General features: G+C 59.1%; 1 protein-coding gene across 2 annotated transcripts in view; it reads left to right on the top strand.

The window, feature by feature from the left end:
• The window catches only part of TMPRSS6 (transmembrane serine protease 6), a 33,619-nt gene that overhangs the window by 4,652 nt on the left and 14,049 nt on the right, over positions 1 to 14,918 (top strand). For both annotated transcript variants that reach the window (XM_070407985.1, XM_070407986.1), the window contains exons 3-10: positions 2,950 to 3,083; positions 4,198 to 4,265; positions 4,852 to 5,036; positions 5,251 to 5,292; positions 9,196 to 9,400; positions 12,159 to 12,295; positions 13,292 to 13,404; positions 13,717 to 13,826. In XM_070407985.1, the coding sequence (XP_070264086.1) occupies positions 2,950 to 3,083; positions 4,198 to 4,265; positions 4,852 to 5,036; positions 5,251 to 5,292; positions 9,196 to 9,400; positions 12,159 to 12,295; positions 13,292 to 13,404; positions 13,717 to 13,826 (994 nt within the window). The remainder of the gene's footprint in view (positions 1 to 2,949; positions 3,084 to 4,197; positions 4,266 to 4,851; positions 5,037 to 5,250; positions 5,293 to 9,195; positions 9,401 to 12,158; positions 12,296 to 13,291; positions 13,405 to 13,716; positions 13,827 to 14,918) is intronic.

Raw genomic sequence — 14,918 nt, 5'->3', positions numbered from 1 at the left:
TTTCTTTCTTTCTTTCTTTCTTTCTTTCTTTCTTTCTTTCTTTCATCCTTTCTTTCATGTCTGAGCACCTCCTATACACCGGCTCTGTGCCAGGCTCTGAAGATAGCCTTGCCTCACCATAACGCATGGCATGTGCCAGGACGGAGTAAGCTGAGGGGGTGGGGAGCCATAGCAGGGACAAATGATCAGAGACTTCCCATTAAACATTCTGCAAAAGTTAGATCGTATTCTTACTGGCTAACTCTCATGGTGGAATTTCAGGCCCATTGAAAGGAACGAGGACCTGCCCTAGCCGGTTTGGCTCAGTAGATAGAGCATCAGCCTGCGGACCAAAAGACCCCGGGTTCGATTCCGGTCAAGGGCACGTACCTCAGTTGCAGGCTCCTCCCCAGCCCAGGCCCTGGTGTTTCTCTCACATCAACATTTCTGTCTGTCTTTCCCTCTCTCTTCCACTCTCTCTAAAGGATCAATGGAAAGATATCCTTGGGTGAGGATTAACAGGAAAATAAAGGAAAGGAACAGGGACCCACTTTGGAGCAGTCATGGGGAGATAAGCCTGGGCCCAGCCCCAGAGGGGGGCGAGGTGGTGGGAGCCTGGAACCAGCCTCGGGCAGACTCCGTTAGGAACCCAGGTCCGATGTGAATCTGCCTGCCGTGGCTCAGGGTGGAGGGCAATTCTGCTCAGAGCCGAGCAGCGCCAGCAGGGCGAGGATGCTGTGGGATGCCGCCACGGGCAGGAAGCCAGCACGGCTGCCGGGGCCTCCTCAGGCTGCAGGATAATTGGTCTTCAGGGTAAACCACAGAGCTCAGGTGAGGCCGGGAGCTCACCTGTCAGTTGTCTTCCTTTGCAGATGAGTCTACTTTCCCCTGGTTACGCTCCAGGAGTAAAGCACCCTCCTTCCCAAAGAGTGTGCTCCATGGGGCTGCATGCCCCCAAGTTTCAGCTAAAGCCAATTCCTGCTCCGCAAAGGGATTGGGGGTGGGGGCGGCGGGGGGGAGGAACTTGAGGAGAAGTTTGAGCCATTCCTCCCGCCCCGGCCAGCAGTGCTCCAAGAACTGGGCACAAGGTGAGGAGATGAATCAGAGCTGCGTCCTGCCCCGTCTGGAAGGGGAGATGGACCGCGTCCCAGGACACGGGAGTAGGATAAGCCCAAAGTGAGTGGCGTGCTGGCCCAGAAAGTGGCCCAGGAGGGGAGGGGGCGGGGACTGGCTTCCCAAGGCGGATGGGCCCGGGCCCTGATGTGGCCTGACTGTGTCTCCCCGGTCCTTCCCTCTCCTGCTGTCCTGGGTGATGGTTCTCTGCTTTCTTCTCAAACCACCTGCACCTCCACCCACTTTGCCACCTGTTTCAATGACAAAGTGGAAGGAGTCAGAAGAGAAGCCCCCTAGATACCCTCCCAGCAGCAGCTTCCTGCACTGCCCTTCTGCCCGTCCCCAAAGTGAACCATCCCTGCCTGTTCTAAAGCCTCCTGGCTCCCCAGCGGTGGCTGGGCCCCAGCAATGCTCCTTCTCAACTTGCCAGCATACCTGGTCGTCTCTAACTCCAAAATATAGCTGGCTCCTCCTACCTTACCCTCTCCGCCCGCAGCCTGGTCCAGGCTCCTTCGCCTCTTACCCAGATGGCTCTCACCTGGACCTCTCTCACCTGGACCACTTCCTGCAGCTGTCGCTGCTTCTGCCCTTGCCTCCTTAGAGCCTGTCCTCAACACAACAGCAAATCAAATCATCTAAGTTCTCTGCTCAAAATCCTCCCCGGCTCCTGTCTCACTCACTATAACCAAATCCTCACCCGCCTCATCTCCTGCTGCGTTTCCTTCACTCACTCTGCCATTCCTGCAGATGAGTTCCTGCCTCAGGGCCTTTGCACATGCTGGTCTAGGCGCCTGGAAGGCTCTTTCTACAGATTAATATCCACATGGCTGACATCATCACCTTCTTCTCTGGCTTCATGTTGCTGCCCCCCCGCCCCCGCCCTGGTTTCCACTTACATGTCTATCATGTTGTATAGTCTGTGCTGGGCTACAGGCTCTTTAGGACAGGGGTTTATTTTCTTTACTGTTATACTGGTATATTCCCAGGTGCTCCAGGCCAGTCTTGGCACATAGTAGGTCCTCCAAATAGTAGTTGAGTGAATGAATAAATGAATAGACAGAGATATAAACCCAGGACATTGGATCTATTCTCTTCACCTCAACCGAAAAGTCTTTGCAAAATGGAACTCTGATGGTGTCATCCCTGATTTTAAACCTTTCCTGGGGTCCCTTGTTCATCTGGTAAAGACAGAATCCTGCCAAGCTGATGTCACAGCCTCTTGCTGCCCCAATCTGACTGTTCCAGCCCAACAGGTCTTAGCCCTCTTCTTCCCATGGTCCCTCTGCCCCAGGGCCTTTGCACACACTCTACTTCCTTCTCTCTCTTCCTCCCCATTTACACTCCAGGCCTCCCATCTCACTGGAGGGTCACTCTGACCCAGGCCTGGTTTCTTGGTCATGTCCCCTCAATAGTGCCTTGTGCCTCTTCCTGAAGGCCCTTAACTAACCTCATGGGGAGACATATCTGCCTTTGTTCACTAGTGTCCCCCACATAGTAGGTGCCACCTGGACAACCTGGTGAGTGGGAGGATGAAGAGAGGTTGTAACCCATGAACTTGACCTGGGCCCGTGGGGTTTCCTGGCCTTGATGACATCATGTCCTCACTGCATCAGCCTTTGGGACACCACCCACCCACCTGTGGGCCTCCCTCCTCTCCGGCACCTTGGGACCAGTTTGTCCCTAAACGAACTTTGGATGGCGATGATGACAATGGCAAAGATGAGCATGAGGATGGGGCCTTGATGAGGAGGTCCAAGATGGTGGAGGCCGAGCTGAGGGTTCCGGGGGAGGAGGAGGCCTGGGGGAGGCAGAGCCATCCCTGCTGCGCGTGGTTAACCTCTGGTGTCTCCTGGGCAGGGTACCAAGCGGAGGCGACCGTCAGCCAGGTGTACTCTGGCAGCCTCCGTGTGCTCAACCGCCACTTCTCCCAGGACCTTGCCCACCGGGAGTCCAGTGCCTTCCGCAGCGAAACCGCCAAAGCCCAGGAGATGGTAGGGAAGGAACGTGGGGGCCAGAGGGAGAAGGAGGGGCCTGACCACGTCAAGCCCACTGGTCAGTCCATCTGGGGAGCAGAGGCCTGCTCCAGGCATGATGGGGGGGGCGGCGGTACAGGATGGTGGGCGAGTCAGTGGGCTCTGGCATCAAATGCACTTGGATTAAATCCTGGCTGTGCCACTTGAAGGAGCATGGCCTTGGGAAAGTCAGGGCAGTGCAAGGATGGTAGGGCCCCCCCGCACCTCCCGTCTAGGGCACTGGCTTCCTGCACTGGGGGGTCTCCCGCTGCCAGTACCTCTGCTCGGGCGGCAGGACCGCACCCTGCCCAGCAGGCAGGCCAGAGCGCAGAGGGGCTGTTCCCAGGAGCAGCGCTCAGCCATGGGAGGCAGAGCGGGTGGACAGGCATCCCAGCAACCCTGGCGCTGGTGGGGACAGTTATGAGGATGCCCTCCGTCTCCCAGAGCTCCCCTCAGACTAAGCCTCCATGGCCCACAGCTCTCCCCTGCTCCTTCCCAGCCCTGTGGGCTGGCCACCCCCCCAACTTCTAGTCTCTCTTCCCCCCGCCCCCCACTGCTGTTCCCCAGAATTACTTCCACATAAACCAGTTGCCTCATGCCCTTGACTCGACCTGCTTCTGGGAACCCACCCGAGGCTCTCTTTCCTCCTCTGTGAAGGGGTGATGACACTGCCTGTCCGCAGGGTGGCTGTGGGGTTCCTGCAGCCGGCACTGTAGTAGAACATGTGTGAACACCAGCCAGCTGGGCGCCGTGGCTGCTGGGGGCAGAGGGGGGGAGGGGGAGGAAAGGACTCAGGGGCCACGTGGGCTTCTCAGAGTTGAGTGACATCTGATGAGGGGCCAGAGGCCATTGGTGGCCTGATGGAGGCCAGAGCTGGTGGAAGCGGGAGGGGTAGTGCCTGAGGGCAGGGGAGGAAAAGTGGAAGGGGTGTGAGGTTTCCTGGTGTGGCCGCTGTGTGGCTGTGTGACCGCAGGCAAGACTGTACCCTGCAGGCTCCCTGTCAAGCTGGGCTGCCTGGGGGGGAAAGGGCATCTCAAGGTTGGAGGGACTTCCGCAGAGGTTCACCAGGGGCCATCGTTTCCCCTCCTTTTAGCTCAAGGCCCTCGTCACCAGCACCCGCCTGGGCGCTTACTACAACGCCAGCTCCGTCTACGCCTTTGGGTGAGTGCCTGGCCCCCTGACCCGCCCCTACTAGAACCTCGAACTCAAGGGGAGAGGAGTTGACTTCTGATGCCATGCCCTCCCTTTCTTAAATGGGGAAACCAAGGCGTGGAGAGGCAACTCGGCTTCCTGGGTGTGACCTTCCTTCATGCCTTGGTTTCCTCATCTGTAAAATGGGCACCGAGGTGGGGCAGGGATTAGACTGTGGCTACGATGTGTGATGTGTTCACCAAGGGCCTGGCAGTACTGGATGAGGCCACGGCGTGGGGGGGGGGGGGGGGGGGGGAGGCGGGGTGTCTGCGGAGGTGGCCCAGCTCTTCCACTCATGTCTGGTTCTGCCGCCTTCGACATGGTCCGTGGCCTCAGTTTCCCCACCTGCAGAATGGGGATGAGAGGAGCACCTGCCTCAGAGGCCGTGTCCGGGGTGGTTAGGGGGCTGCGCTGTGAAGGTGGAGAGCAATGCCTGGGGGGTAGTAAGCGCTCAGCACGTACAAGCCCCGGCTGGTGTTCCCCCTCCGGAGCAGGGGGCTGGCCGGGGGAGACCGCAGGCCCCGGCCCCAGCGCCTCTCACTTCTGCCCGCCTTAGGGAGGGACCGCTCACCTGCTTCTTCTGGTTCATCCTCCAAATCCCTGAGCACCGCCAGCCGATGCTGAGCCCCGACATGGTGCGGGCGCTGCTGGTGGAGGAGCTGCTGTCCGCGGCCAACGGCTCGGCCCCCGCTCCCTACAGGGCAGAGTACGAGGTGGACCCCGAGGGCCTGGTGATCCTGGGTCAGTACTGGGCAGGGAACGCTGACGGTCAGATGAGGTCCGGGAAGGCTGCCCTCAGAGCCCCGGGAGCCAGGACTGGGCCGGGGCCGGGGGAGGGTTGGCATGCAGGGGAACCTCAGCCAGGCTGCCTCTGACGGTCTCTTCTATTTTTATTTTCGTTTTATTGACTTATTATTTGTCTTCATTTATTTGTGTGTCCGTTTCCTTTTAACAGAAGCCAGCGTAAAAGACATACTTATGCTGAATTCCACGCTGGGTATGCTACTTCGCTTTTCCACGTTTGAGTTGGTGTTTTCTTGGCGTGGTCGAGTGTCAGGGGACCGCGTGGCTCCCTGGCGGGTGCAGGGGGACTGGCTTAGGGTCACCCCGGGGATGCCCCAGCGGGCTGGGTCCTGGGGCCGGTGGGGGAAGAGGAGGAGGAGGAGCATGTGTGAGCACACGTGTGTGTGTCTTGTACACAAGTGTGCATGTTTGGGGTGAGACTGTGACTCCACTTTTCTATCACTGAGTTCCGTTTGCCCACAAGCCACTGCTTGCACTGATGGTAGAAATAATCTTGGCAACTCAAGGTATGTCAGTCACTCGGGGCTTAACTCTTGGTCTCCTGGAGACATTTCTGCCGCATTCAGGGACGCTCCCTCCACCCCCTCCTTCCCTCTGGCAGCCGGCTGCTCCCCCTCGGCCCCGCCCTCCCACATTGCTCTCACCTCGCTTTTTCCCCAGAGGCTCCACCGTCCTCCTGCTGGGGTGCGCTCCATGTAGTCCACGGGACCCGCAGGTCTCAGAGGTGCAGCGCCCCATCTGCACTCTGGGCCCCGCGGTCCTGAGCCCAGGCCCCAACCCACTCTCCCCAGCGTTTCCCCCCAGAGCTGTGGGAGGCAGAGTCTAAGTCCTGGCTATACCTTCGCTGACCTTCCTCTCCTCCCATCCGGCTGGTCAAATGCTTACTTCCTTGGTGGATGGAGGTAATGGGGTCAAAGTACAGCTTTCAGAGCGTTAAAGTCATGATTCTCCTCCACAGATAGAGTGAGACAGGTCAGAGATTCATTTAGCTGATCTATCATTTATCATCTATCTATTATCTATATCTCTCTACCTCTCTATCATCTATTACTTGTCTATCATCTATCTATCATCTATTATCTATCATCTATCTTATCTATGTCTGTCTATCTATCTATCTGTCCATGACCTATCACCTATCTCTATCTCTCTATCACCTATTACTTGTCTATCATCTATTATCTATCATCTGTCTATCTTATCTATGTCTATCTATCTATCTATTGATCATTCTATCACCTATCACCTATCTCTACCTCTCTATCATCTGTTATTTGTCTATCATATATCTATAACCTATTAGCTGTCATCCTTTTACCCTATCTATCTACCTATTATCTAGGATCTGTCTATTCTATCCATCCGTCCATCCATCCATCTATGTATCTGACACTGCATTGGGACTTCCGTAGCTCGACCCCTTGGTCTGGGATGGGCCCTCCTGTTGCCCTTGCCCGTGGCCAGGTGTCCACGTGTCCCCAGGTTTCTGGCAGTCTCTTTGCAGTTTCCCTTATTTGGTTCCATGAATGCCTGGAGCCCCAGCCCCCTGGGAACACAGTCTAACGGGATGGAGATGACCATTGGAATCCTTTCAACAGGCTGTTTGAGCACTTCTTCCATGCAGGCCCCACGCCTGAGCTGGGGACCCCAGGTGGGCATGTCCTCACCCCTGCCCTCGGCGGAGCTCAGAGCCCCAGGAGGGAGACAGACTCACAGAGTCACACCACTGAAGGTGCCAGTGCCCGAGCAGAGGCCCCGGGCAGTGGACAGAGGGCATCGCTCTGCCCTGGGGATAGGGCCACCATCCAAACAGAGGACGGAACATGTCTCTGGAAGGAAGGGGAGCTGCTCCTGACTGGGGGGAGGGGTCCTGGAAGCCTTCATGGAGGAGGGGGCAGCAGGCCCCGGTAGGAACCTGTCAGGCTGGGAAGGGGCCAGGGCAGCTGGGCAGAGGGAGCCGTCCCGGCTGGGTGAGGAGAAGCGTAAGGCAGGCTCGTTGACTTTCTCCCAGGGACCAGAGGTACCAGGCTGCCTCAGGGTGTTTGGTTATCATCAGAGACCAGCACTTGCCTCTCCATGTAATTAGCCTCAAAACAATGGCAAAAGCAGAGCATCAGCTGGAGCAGATTTAAGGAAGACATACCTAGGAGCAGCCAGGTGCCCCTCCCCAGCTGCTGGCTGAGCAGGTGTCCAGGCCTGTCCCTTCCCTGGCAAATGTCAGAAGTCTCTCCGGGGGGAGGTCAGCTCCCCACTGGGGGCAGGATGGGAGGTCAGGACCGGGAGCCGAGCAGCAGGCAGCATAGCCGAGCAGAGCATTCACTGCATTGCCTTCTTGTCTGTCAGAGCCACTCAGAGAAGGAGGTGGGACAGGGACTATGCTGTGTCCGTTGACAGAACTCAGAGTGGCTTAGTGACTGGCCCAGGTCACACCGCCTAGGAAAGGTGGTGCTGGGGCTGGCGCGGAGAGGACTCCCTGCACACCAGGCTGCCTCCCCTCCCGCAGCTGGGCCTCGAGGCCACATCCCTTCTGCTTCCCGGCAGGTCACACAGCCTCCCTGCTTCACAGGCTCGCGATGAGGGTTAAACGCGATACGTATGCTCCGTGGGAGAGATTGGTTTGCTCCCTGCTGCTCCCTGATGCCTAAATCAAACACAGAGGAGGTTTCCAAGGAATGACTGAACGGTGTAGGTCAAGCATGTCAAACTCAAAGGCTAACGTGGGCCAAATCAACGAGGCATGCGGCCCGTGGGCCTCGAGTGTGACATGCTTGGTGTAGGTGGTTCTGCTGTGCAAACCCTAGCACCGCTTGCAAAACTCAGGACTACGCAGCCTCGGGCTGCGGTGCAGTGGGTGTGTCCGTGTGATGGAGGAGGTGTGAAGGGAGGGAAGCCAAAGAGACAGGCTACGTGGGAGCCTCCAGTGGAGCCAGCTGAAGGGTGGAAAGTCACAGGACTTTTGCTGCAGCTTCACCTTCGCCCTCTCCCCCACACCCACCCAAAGAACAGCCCCTACATGTATCGAGCACCTACTGTGTGCAAGGGACGCTGCTGAGCACTCAAGCGTGCATCACTCCTAAGCTTTGCGACCATCCTGCAAGATGGTGTCATTGTCCTCATTCTACCGAGAAGAAAACCAAGGCCCAGAGAAGACTGGGTAGATCGGGGGAACCCAGGTGTGTCCGTCCGGCTCTGTAAAATGGGGACAATGACAGAAGCTATTTCGTGGAGGCTTCGAATGAGGTGTGCAATGGCTCTCGTTCTCCTTGTTCGTTATCATTAGTGGGAGCCTGCTTCCTCTCCCCGGGGCTGCCCAGCCCCCCTGGCACCCACTCCCTGCTCTCCCCCTGAAATGAAACCCTCACCCGGTTCTCCACATACAGCCGCCTCGCTGGTCTCCAGCCTCCTCGGTGTGGCTCCCCGCGGCCAGCGGCCGGAGAGTCTGTGACCCCAGCCTGACTCTGCCCCTGCCCGCCTGGGCCTCACACTGTGACCCCCAGGACTCCCTTCTCAGAGGCCAGGCTGGAGCCCCCACCTCCTAAGCCAGTGGTCGGCAAACTCATTTGTCAACAGAGCCAAATATCAACAGTACAACGATTGAAATTTCTTTTGAGAGCCAAATTTTTTAAACTTAAACTATATAGGTAGGTACATTGTTATTAACTTAATTAGGGTACTTCTAAGGCTTAGGAAGAGCCACACTCAAGGGGCCAAAGAGCCGCATGTGGGCTCGCGAGCCGCAGTTTGCCGACCACGGTCCTAAGCTGTTACCGCTGGTCTTTGTTTCTGTCCACACTGTTCCTGGTGCTCCCAGCAGAGCCTGGGCCTTCCTCCACACTCGCCCAGCACGGAGAGGGAGCTCAGTGAGTGCTAAACGAATGAATGAATGAATGAATGAACCTACGGATGAACACGTGCATGAGGAGACAGAGATAAAGGCACAGGGAACAGAAAGATGGGACACAGCACCTCTGGGCTGGCCCCCATCCAGCTTCTCTTCCTGCCCCACCCCTGCCCCATGGGGACCTGCTGGGGCGGGCTCCCCAGGTCTCCTCCTGGCCACTAGAGGTCAGGGGGCCTGTGCCTTTCCCCCCTCCAGGCTGCTACCGCTACAGCTACGTGGGCCGGGGCCAGACCCTCCCGCTGAAGGGGCCCGACTACCTGGCCTCCAGCTGCCTGTGGCACCTGCAGGGCCCTGAGGACCTCATGCTCAAGCTCAGGCTCGAGTGGACGCTGGCCGACTGCCGGGACCGGCTGGCCATGTACGACGCGGCGGGGCCCCTGGAAAGGAGGCTCATTACCTCGTGAGTTCCTGGGGAGGTGGGGGGCGGGGGCGGAGATGGGGTGGGGACTGAGGAAGGAAGTGGTGTTGTAAGGTCAAAAGTCACACCGAGCGTTCTGAGACCAGGGGCTGTGTGACCTCAAGTTCACTATCAGGGAGGCAGCGAGGCCAGCCCAGAGGGAGGCGGGAGGGGAAGTTGGAAATGGCTGTGGTCTGTGGGTCCCCTTCCCCTGCCAGTTTCCCCATTTGTAGCAAAACAGTTGGAGTCTCTGCTCTCCACCCCGCCTTCCTAGATGACCCCTCAGGTCAGTTCTGGGAGGCCATGCGGCTTGTTAGAAGAATGCTTCTGAGTCTTCCAACTCCCACGCTGTTGCTTCCTTGCTGTGTGCCCTAAGGCAAGTCACCTTGCCTCTCTGAGCCTCAGTTTCCTCATCTGTGAAATGGGTGCACAATCGCGCTTACCTTGCAGGGCTATCGTGAGGGTTTAAATCAGCCCATCTGGGCCAAGATCCTCACATACAGTGATGCTGTCCGGTGGGGCAAAGGCACAGGGGCACTGAGTACCTGGAGCAAGTTCAACTTCAGCCCGTGGGAGCGGGGCACTAACTGTGCATCCCTGAGCCGAGGAGTGGGGCTGTGGGGCACACGCATGATGTGGTGCGCAGAGGTGACCAGGGCAGCCCTAGCCGGTTTGGCTCAGTGGATAGAGCGTCGGCCTATGGACTGTAGGGTCCTGGGTTCGGGCACATGCCCAGGTTGTGGGCTGGATCCCCAGTAAGGGGGTGTCCAGGAGGCAGCCGATGAATTATTCTCTCTCATCATTAATGTTTCTACCTCTCTCTCCCTCTCCCTTCCTCTCTGAAATCAATAAAAATATATTTTTAAAAAATACAGAAGTGATGAGGGCAGAAGTCAGGTAGTGGGGGATGGGAAGGCCAGAAAAGGGCTGGGAGTGGCCTCGGTCTCGGGGCGCCTGGTCACCTCCCCACAGGATGGAGGTGGGTGTTGGCCTATAAGGCTCAGGGCAGGTGGGGAAGACCTTGGGGCGCCAGGCTGCTGCCTTCTCTGTCCTGCTTCCAGGGGCGGCGGGGCCGGGGGTGGGGGGGGGCGGGGCGGGGGGGGGGGCGCTTGCTGTTCAGATCTGGGCAGTCCTGGAGGGTGAGCTGGGTGCGGCTTCCTCCCAGCTCCCAGGCCCCTCTGAGTCTCCAGGCTCCGAGGCGGCGGACCCCCACTTGCAGCGCCCCTGCTGGCGGGCTGCGGTGACCTCAGTCTGGGCGTGTGTGGGCTGGTTCCCGGAGGGCTCTGGGCAGGGCAGGGCGGCCAGGCCACATCTGACTTTCAGGACTTCCCCTGGGGCTTCTCCGAGTGCCCGCCCCCTCCCCTCCCCCCTGGCTGCTGGGCTAGCTCTGTCTCTACTGTGGCTCCTGGGCAGGTGGCTCACTCCACCTCTGGCCCAAGGAGAAGGTCTACAGTGACAGACAAGTTTGGGGGTCCCACACATGCGCCCGGAGCGTGCATGGGAACGTTAGTGGTGATGGAAGACAAAGCAGACCCTCGCCATTCTGGGCCTCCTGGCTCCTTTTCTTGGGTCCCACACCCCGGAGGCTGGAGGCGTTTTCCTTACAACAAGGCTCTGCTGCTAAGTCAACCAAAGGCAAGAGAAGACACCCCAACACTGAAAGGTGAAGCCCCCCTTAAGGGTGGCCTCCAGGTCTCTCTTGACCCTACACTCCTATCTCCCACTTTCTGGGGGAAATGAGCAGGTGAGGGCGAGGAGGGCGTGGTGTGTGGAGGGCGGGGGGGCTCCCAGCAGTGAGAGCAAACCAGGTGGGTAGAAGCAGGAGGGACGAGGACCTGGGGTGGCTGTGCCGTCTCCCTCCCTGGCGAGAGCCCCTCCCCGGGATCCTCCGGCCCCAGGACCCCCCTGGGCCCTGCCGTGGGACTCCTCACTCCTCTCTGGGCTTGAGGCTGTGTTTGGCTCTCACACACGCACTTGGGGTTCCCCTTTGGTTCCCCTCCCACCGGTCAAGTCCACGGCCAGCACATCCTGCACAGGCAGTGCCTTGCGGCTGGGTGGGGGCAGGCCCGATCTGGGAGGACGGTTAGCGGCTGCCTGGCAATTGGTCTCTGAATTAGCAATGGCTCGGGGGCTTCTGTCGGAGGCGAGGGGTAGTTTGACAAGGTTGGTAAGAGGTTGGCAGACCAAGGCACACCGACTGGGAGGGGACCCAGGCACTGTCCCAGGCAGTGCCCAGCGCGCCTTGCTCTCGGCTGCCCCACCTGCAGACCGAGCAGCTGACCTGAACAACCTCTGAGAGCTTTGGCAGGGCTGACATTCAGACCCCGGAGCGCCTAGAATTCTATGATCCCGTCATGTATTATGTGCACCCGGGCACCACACGCTGGGTGGCACCTGGGGTGCCCGGGGGCCATACTCCTGCCTCCTCTCTGTCCCAGCCCAGAGCAGGGAGTGGCAGCTGGAGGTCGTGGTTCCCACAGGTGCCAGCCTGGTCTTCCTGCAGGCACAGGCTGGACACTCAGAGGTTGTGGGCACTCGGAGGGCATAGAAAGGATTCTGTGGCATCACTGATGCAAAACTCTAGAAGTCGGAGCATCCTCCTGGCCTTTCTCACCTGAGAGGCTGGCCTGACCCTTACAGGGTCTCCAATCAGCCCCAGGTCCAGAGAGGGTCAGCGACTTGTCTGTGAACACACAGCAGGCTGGCTGCACAGCCGGGGGCCCTTCCCGGCTCACCCAGTCCACCTTTCTCCGTCCCCCAGGGTCTATGGCTGCAGCCGCCAGGAGCCGGTAGTGGAGGTGCTGGCGTCGGGCGCCGTCATGGCGGTGGTCTGGAAGAAGGGCCTGCACAGCTACTACGACCCCTTCGTGCTCTCCGTGCAGTCCGTGGCCTTCCAGGGTGAGGGCTCAGGGCCTGGAGGGTGGGGGGTGAAGGGGCAGACACTGAACCCCCAGGGCATGCCCTTCGCCCTCTTGGCTCTAGCTGGTGTGGGCTGAGGGAGAGGGAAGGTTCTGGAAGAGTCTCTGCTCTCCACCCCGCCTTCCTGCTCACAGCCCACCCCTCTTCGCTCCTCTATTCGAAGTCCATGCCCCTCGCCCCTCGTCTTCTCGTCACTCTCCCCAGAGACGCCGGCTCCCCTCTCATTCCTCCCTCCTCTCTCTCCTGCCTTCTGATGTTCTTTCCTGAGCGCATCGTCTGTCTACCTCCTCTCCTTCTCTCTCATCCTGGCTCAGTCTCCTCTCCCCGCCCTCCCCCAGCCCTCTTCCCTTGGCACCCACCTGGACAGTGGGGTCTGCGGGCCGCATGCCTCGTTTAGGAAGAGACAGGAAACGGATGGGGGTGTGGAGCCCTGTCAGGCCTTTAAACGAGGCATGCGGCCCACCAGCCGCGAGTTTGACATGCTTGCGCAGGGGTCCTCAAACTTTTTAAACAAGGGGCCAGTTCACTGTCCCTCAGACCGTTGGAGGGCTGGACTATAGTTTAAAAAAAAACTATGAACAAATTCCTATGCACACTGCACATATCTTATTTTGAAGTAAAAAAACAAAACGGGAACAAATACAATATTTGTATTTGCATGTGGCCCGCGGGCCGTAGTTTGAGGACCCCTGTGCTTGCGAGTAAACGGTCCAGTGCTGCACAGCGAGTGTCAGTGGCTAACGTCTGTTGAGCACGTACCACGTACCAGGCGGTCTGAGTGTTTTCTGCCTGTGTAATCCTCTCAACTACCCCAGGAGGTTTGGCCTGTTCTTGTCCCCATGTTACAGATGAGGTAGCTGAGGCCCAAGATCACACAGTCACACTCAACCACTGGGCTTTACCGTTTAGTGGCAGCGGGGAGGTGCGGTGGGGCGGGGCCGAGGGACCCCGTGTAACCACTGTTCTCCGGGCCAGACTGCGAGGTGAACTTGACCCTGGAGAGCCAGCTGGAGGCCCGGGGCGTCCTCAGCACACCGTACTTCCCCAGCTACTACTCGCCCAGCACCCACTGCTCCTGGCACCTCATGGTGAGCCCCGGCCCTGCCCGCCCACCTGCTGCCTGCCCAGAGCACCCTGAGGACCGCCGGGGCCCCTGCTGGGAGGGCCCCCCTGTCCTGCCTTGGCTGAAGCACCCCAGGCCGAGTCTGGGTCCAGATCCCTCCGGGAGGGGGCTGGCGGGGGTGGCCCCAGCAACGCCTGTTTGTTGAGTGACTGGCGGACGTCAGCCCTGGTCGGCGCTCTGTGTGGCAGCCTCTTTCTCTCTCTGTCATCCTAGAAGGTGGGGTCACCAGACCAGCCACAGCCCGCGGGCCCCCTGGTGACCAGCTCCTCTGTCACAGGTGCCCTCCCTCGACTACGGCCTGGCCCTCTGGTTTGATGCCTATGCACTGCGGAGGCAGAAATACGACCTGCCGTGCACCCAGGGCCAGTGGATGATCCAGAACCGGAGGTACACCCCTGGCACCCTGCCTCTCCCCACAGGTACCCCCCCTGGGAGCCGAGTCCCAGACCTCAGAGGAACAGCCTGGGAAAACAGTCCAGGCGGCTGCTCAGGCCTGTGGCCGCACCCCTTGCCCCAGCTCCTGCCCGGCCTCCCCTCCTGCCTCCCAAAGGTCTAACACATTTGCCATCAGGCACTCGGGGTGCTGACCCTGGTTCGGGTGAAGTGGTTTCATTTCTTTGGGTGCTGTCGCCCCTGCTGGGAGGGCTCCACTGTCCTGCCTCTTGTCCTTGTCTTTTTGCCTTGAGGTGGTGGGGAGGGACTTCAGGGTGCAGCCAGGTGGGGGGGTGAAGGGGGTGGGGGGGGGAGTGCGGAGGGGGAGGCCTGACAGGGCTCCGCACCCCCATCTGTTTCCGCTCTCTTCCTAAACCTCTCCCCTGCTCATGGAGGCCGCCTGGTTTCTGCCTGGAACTCTGAGGACACCCCCTTTCTAATCTGTAAAACTAGGGGGTAGGCCCCCGTGTTTTATTATTTATCCATCCGAGAGACGCGCCCTGTGTGTTGTGTTTATTAGTTCTTAGTGGGATGTTGCCGTGAAAAGAGCTTAGGTGTGAACACCAGGCAGCACAGGGTTCAAATCCCGGCTCCTCTCCTTCCCACTCGGCAAGGACTCGCCTCTCCCAGCCTCAGGTAACCCATCTGGGAAATGGGCACATCTCCACCCAGGGGAGACTAAGTGAGATCATGGACGGAGGACACTGCCTCTCCCCACAGGTACCCCCCTGGGTCCTGCAGGCTCAGAGAAAGCTCCAGAAGGCACCGACCCTGAGTTAATAACTGGTTGTTGACTGTGCCGGGCAGGCCCCTCGCTGAGGGGTTTAGGAGCCATTTCCTTCATCCTCCACAACCTGGTGAGGAAGCAAGTCCCTGTGCTGCCTTCATGGGCCACTGAGGACCCTGAGGCCCAGAGAGGCGGAGTCATCTCCCCAAAGTCACCCAGCTTGTGACTGGAGCAACCCGAGTGGAGCCAGGTGGCCTGCTCAGACCTATGTGTGGGTGTGCACACGTGTGCCCGTGTCCATGCATCCATGTGTGTATATG

This window comes from Myotis yumanensis, unplaced genomic scaffold, assembly GCF_028538775.1.
Source record: "Myotis yumanensis isolate MYYU_CA2020_CCGP unplaced genomic scaffold, mMyoYum1.0.hap1 SCAF_3, whole genome shotgun sequence".
NCBI lineage: Eukaryota > Metazoa > Chordata > Mammalia > Chiroptera > Vespertilionidae > Myotis > Myotis yumanensis.
Note: the sequence above shows the minus strand (reverse complement) of the source record. Positions and strands in the feature narration are given on the sequence as shown.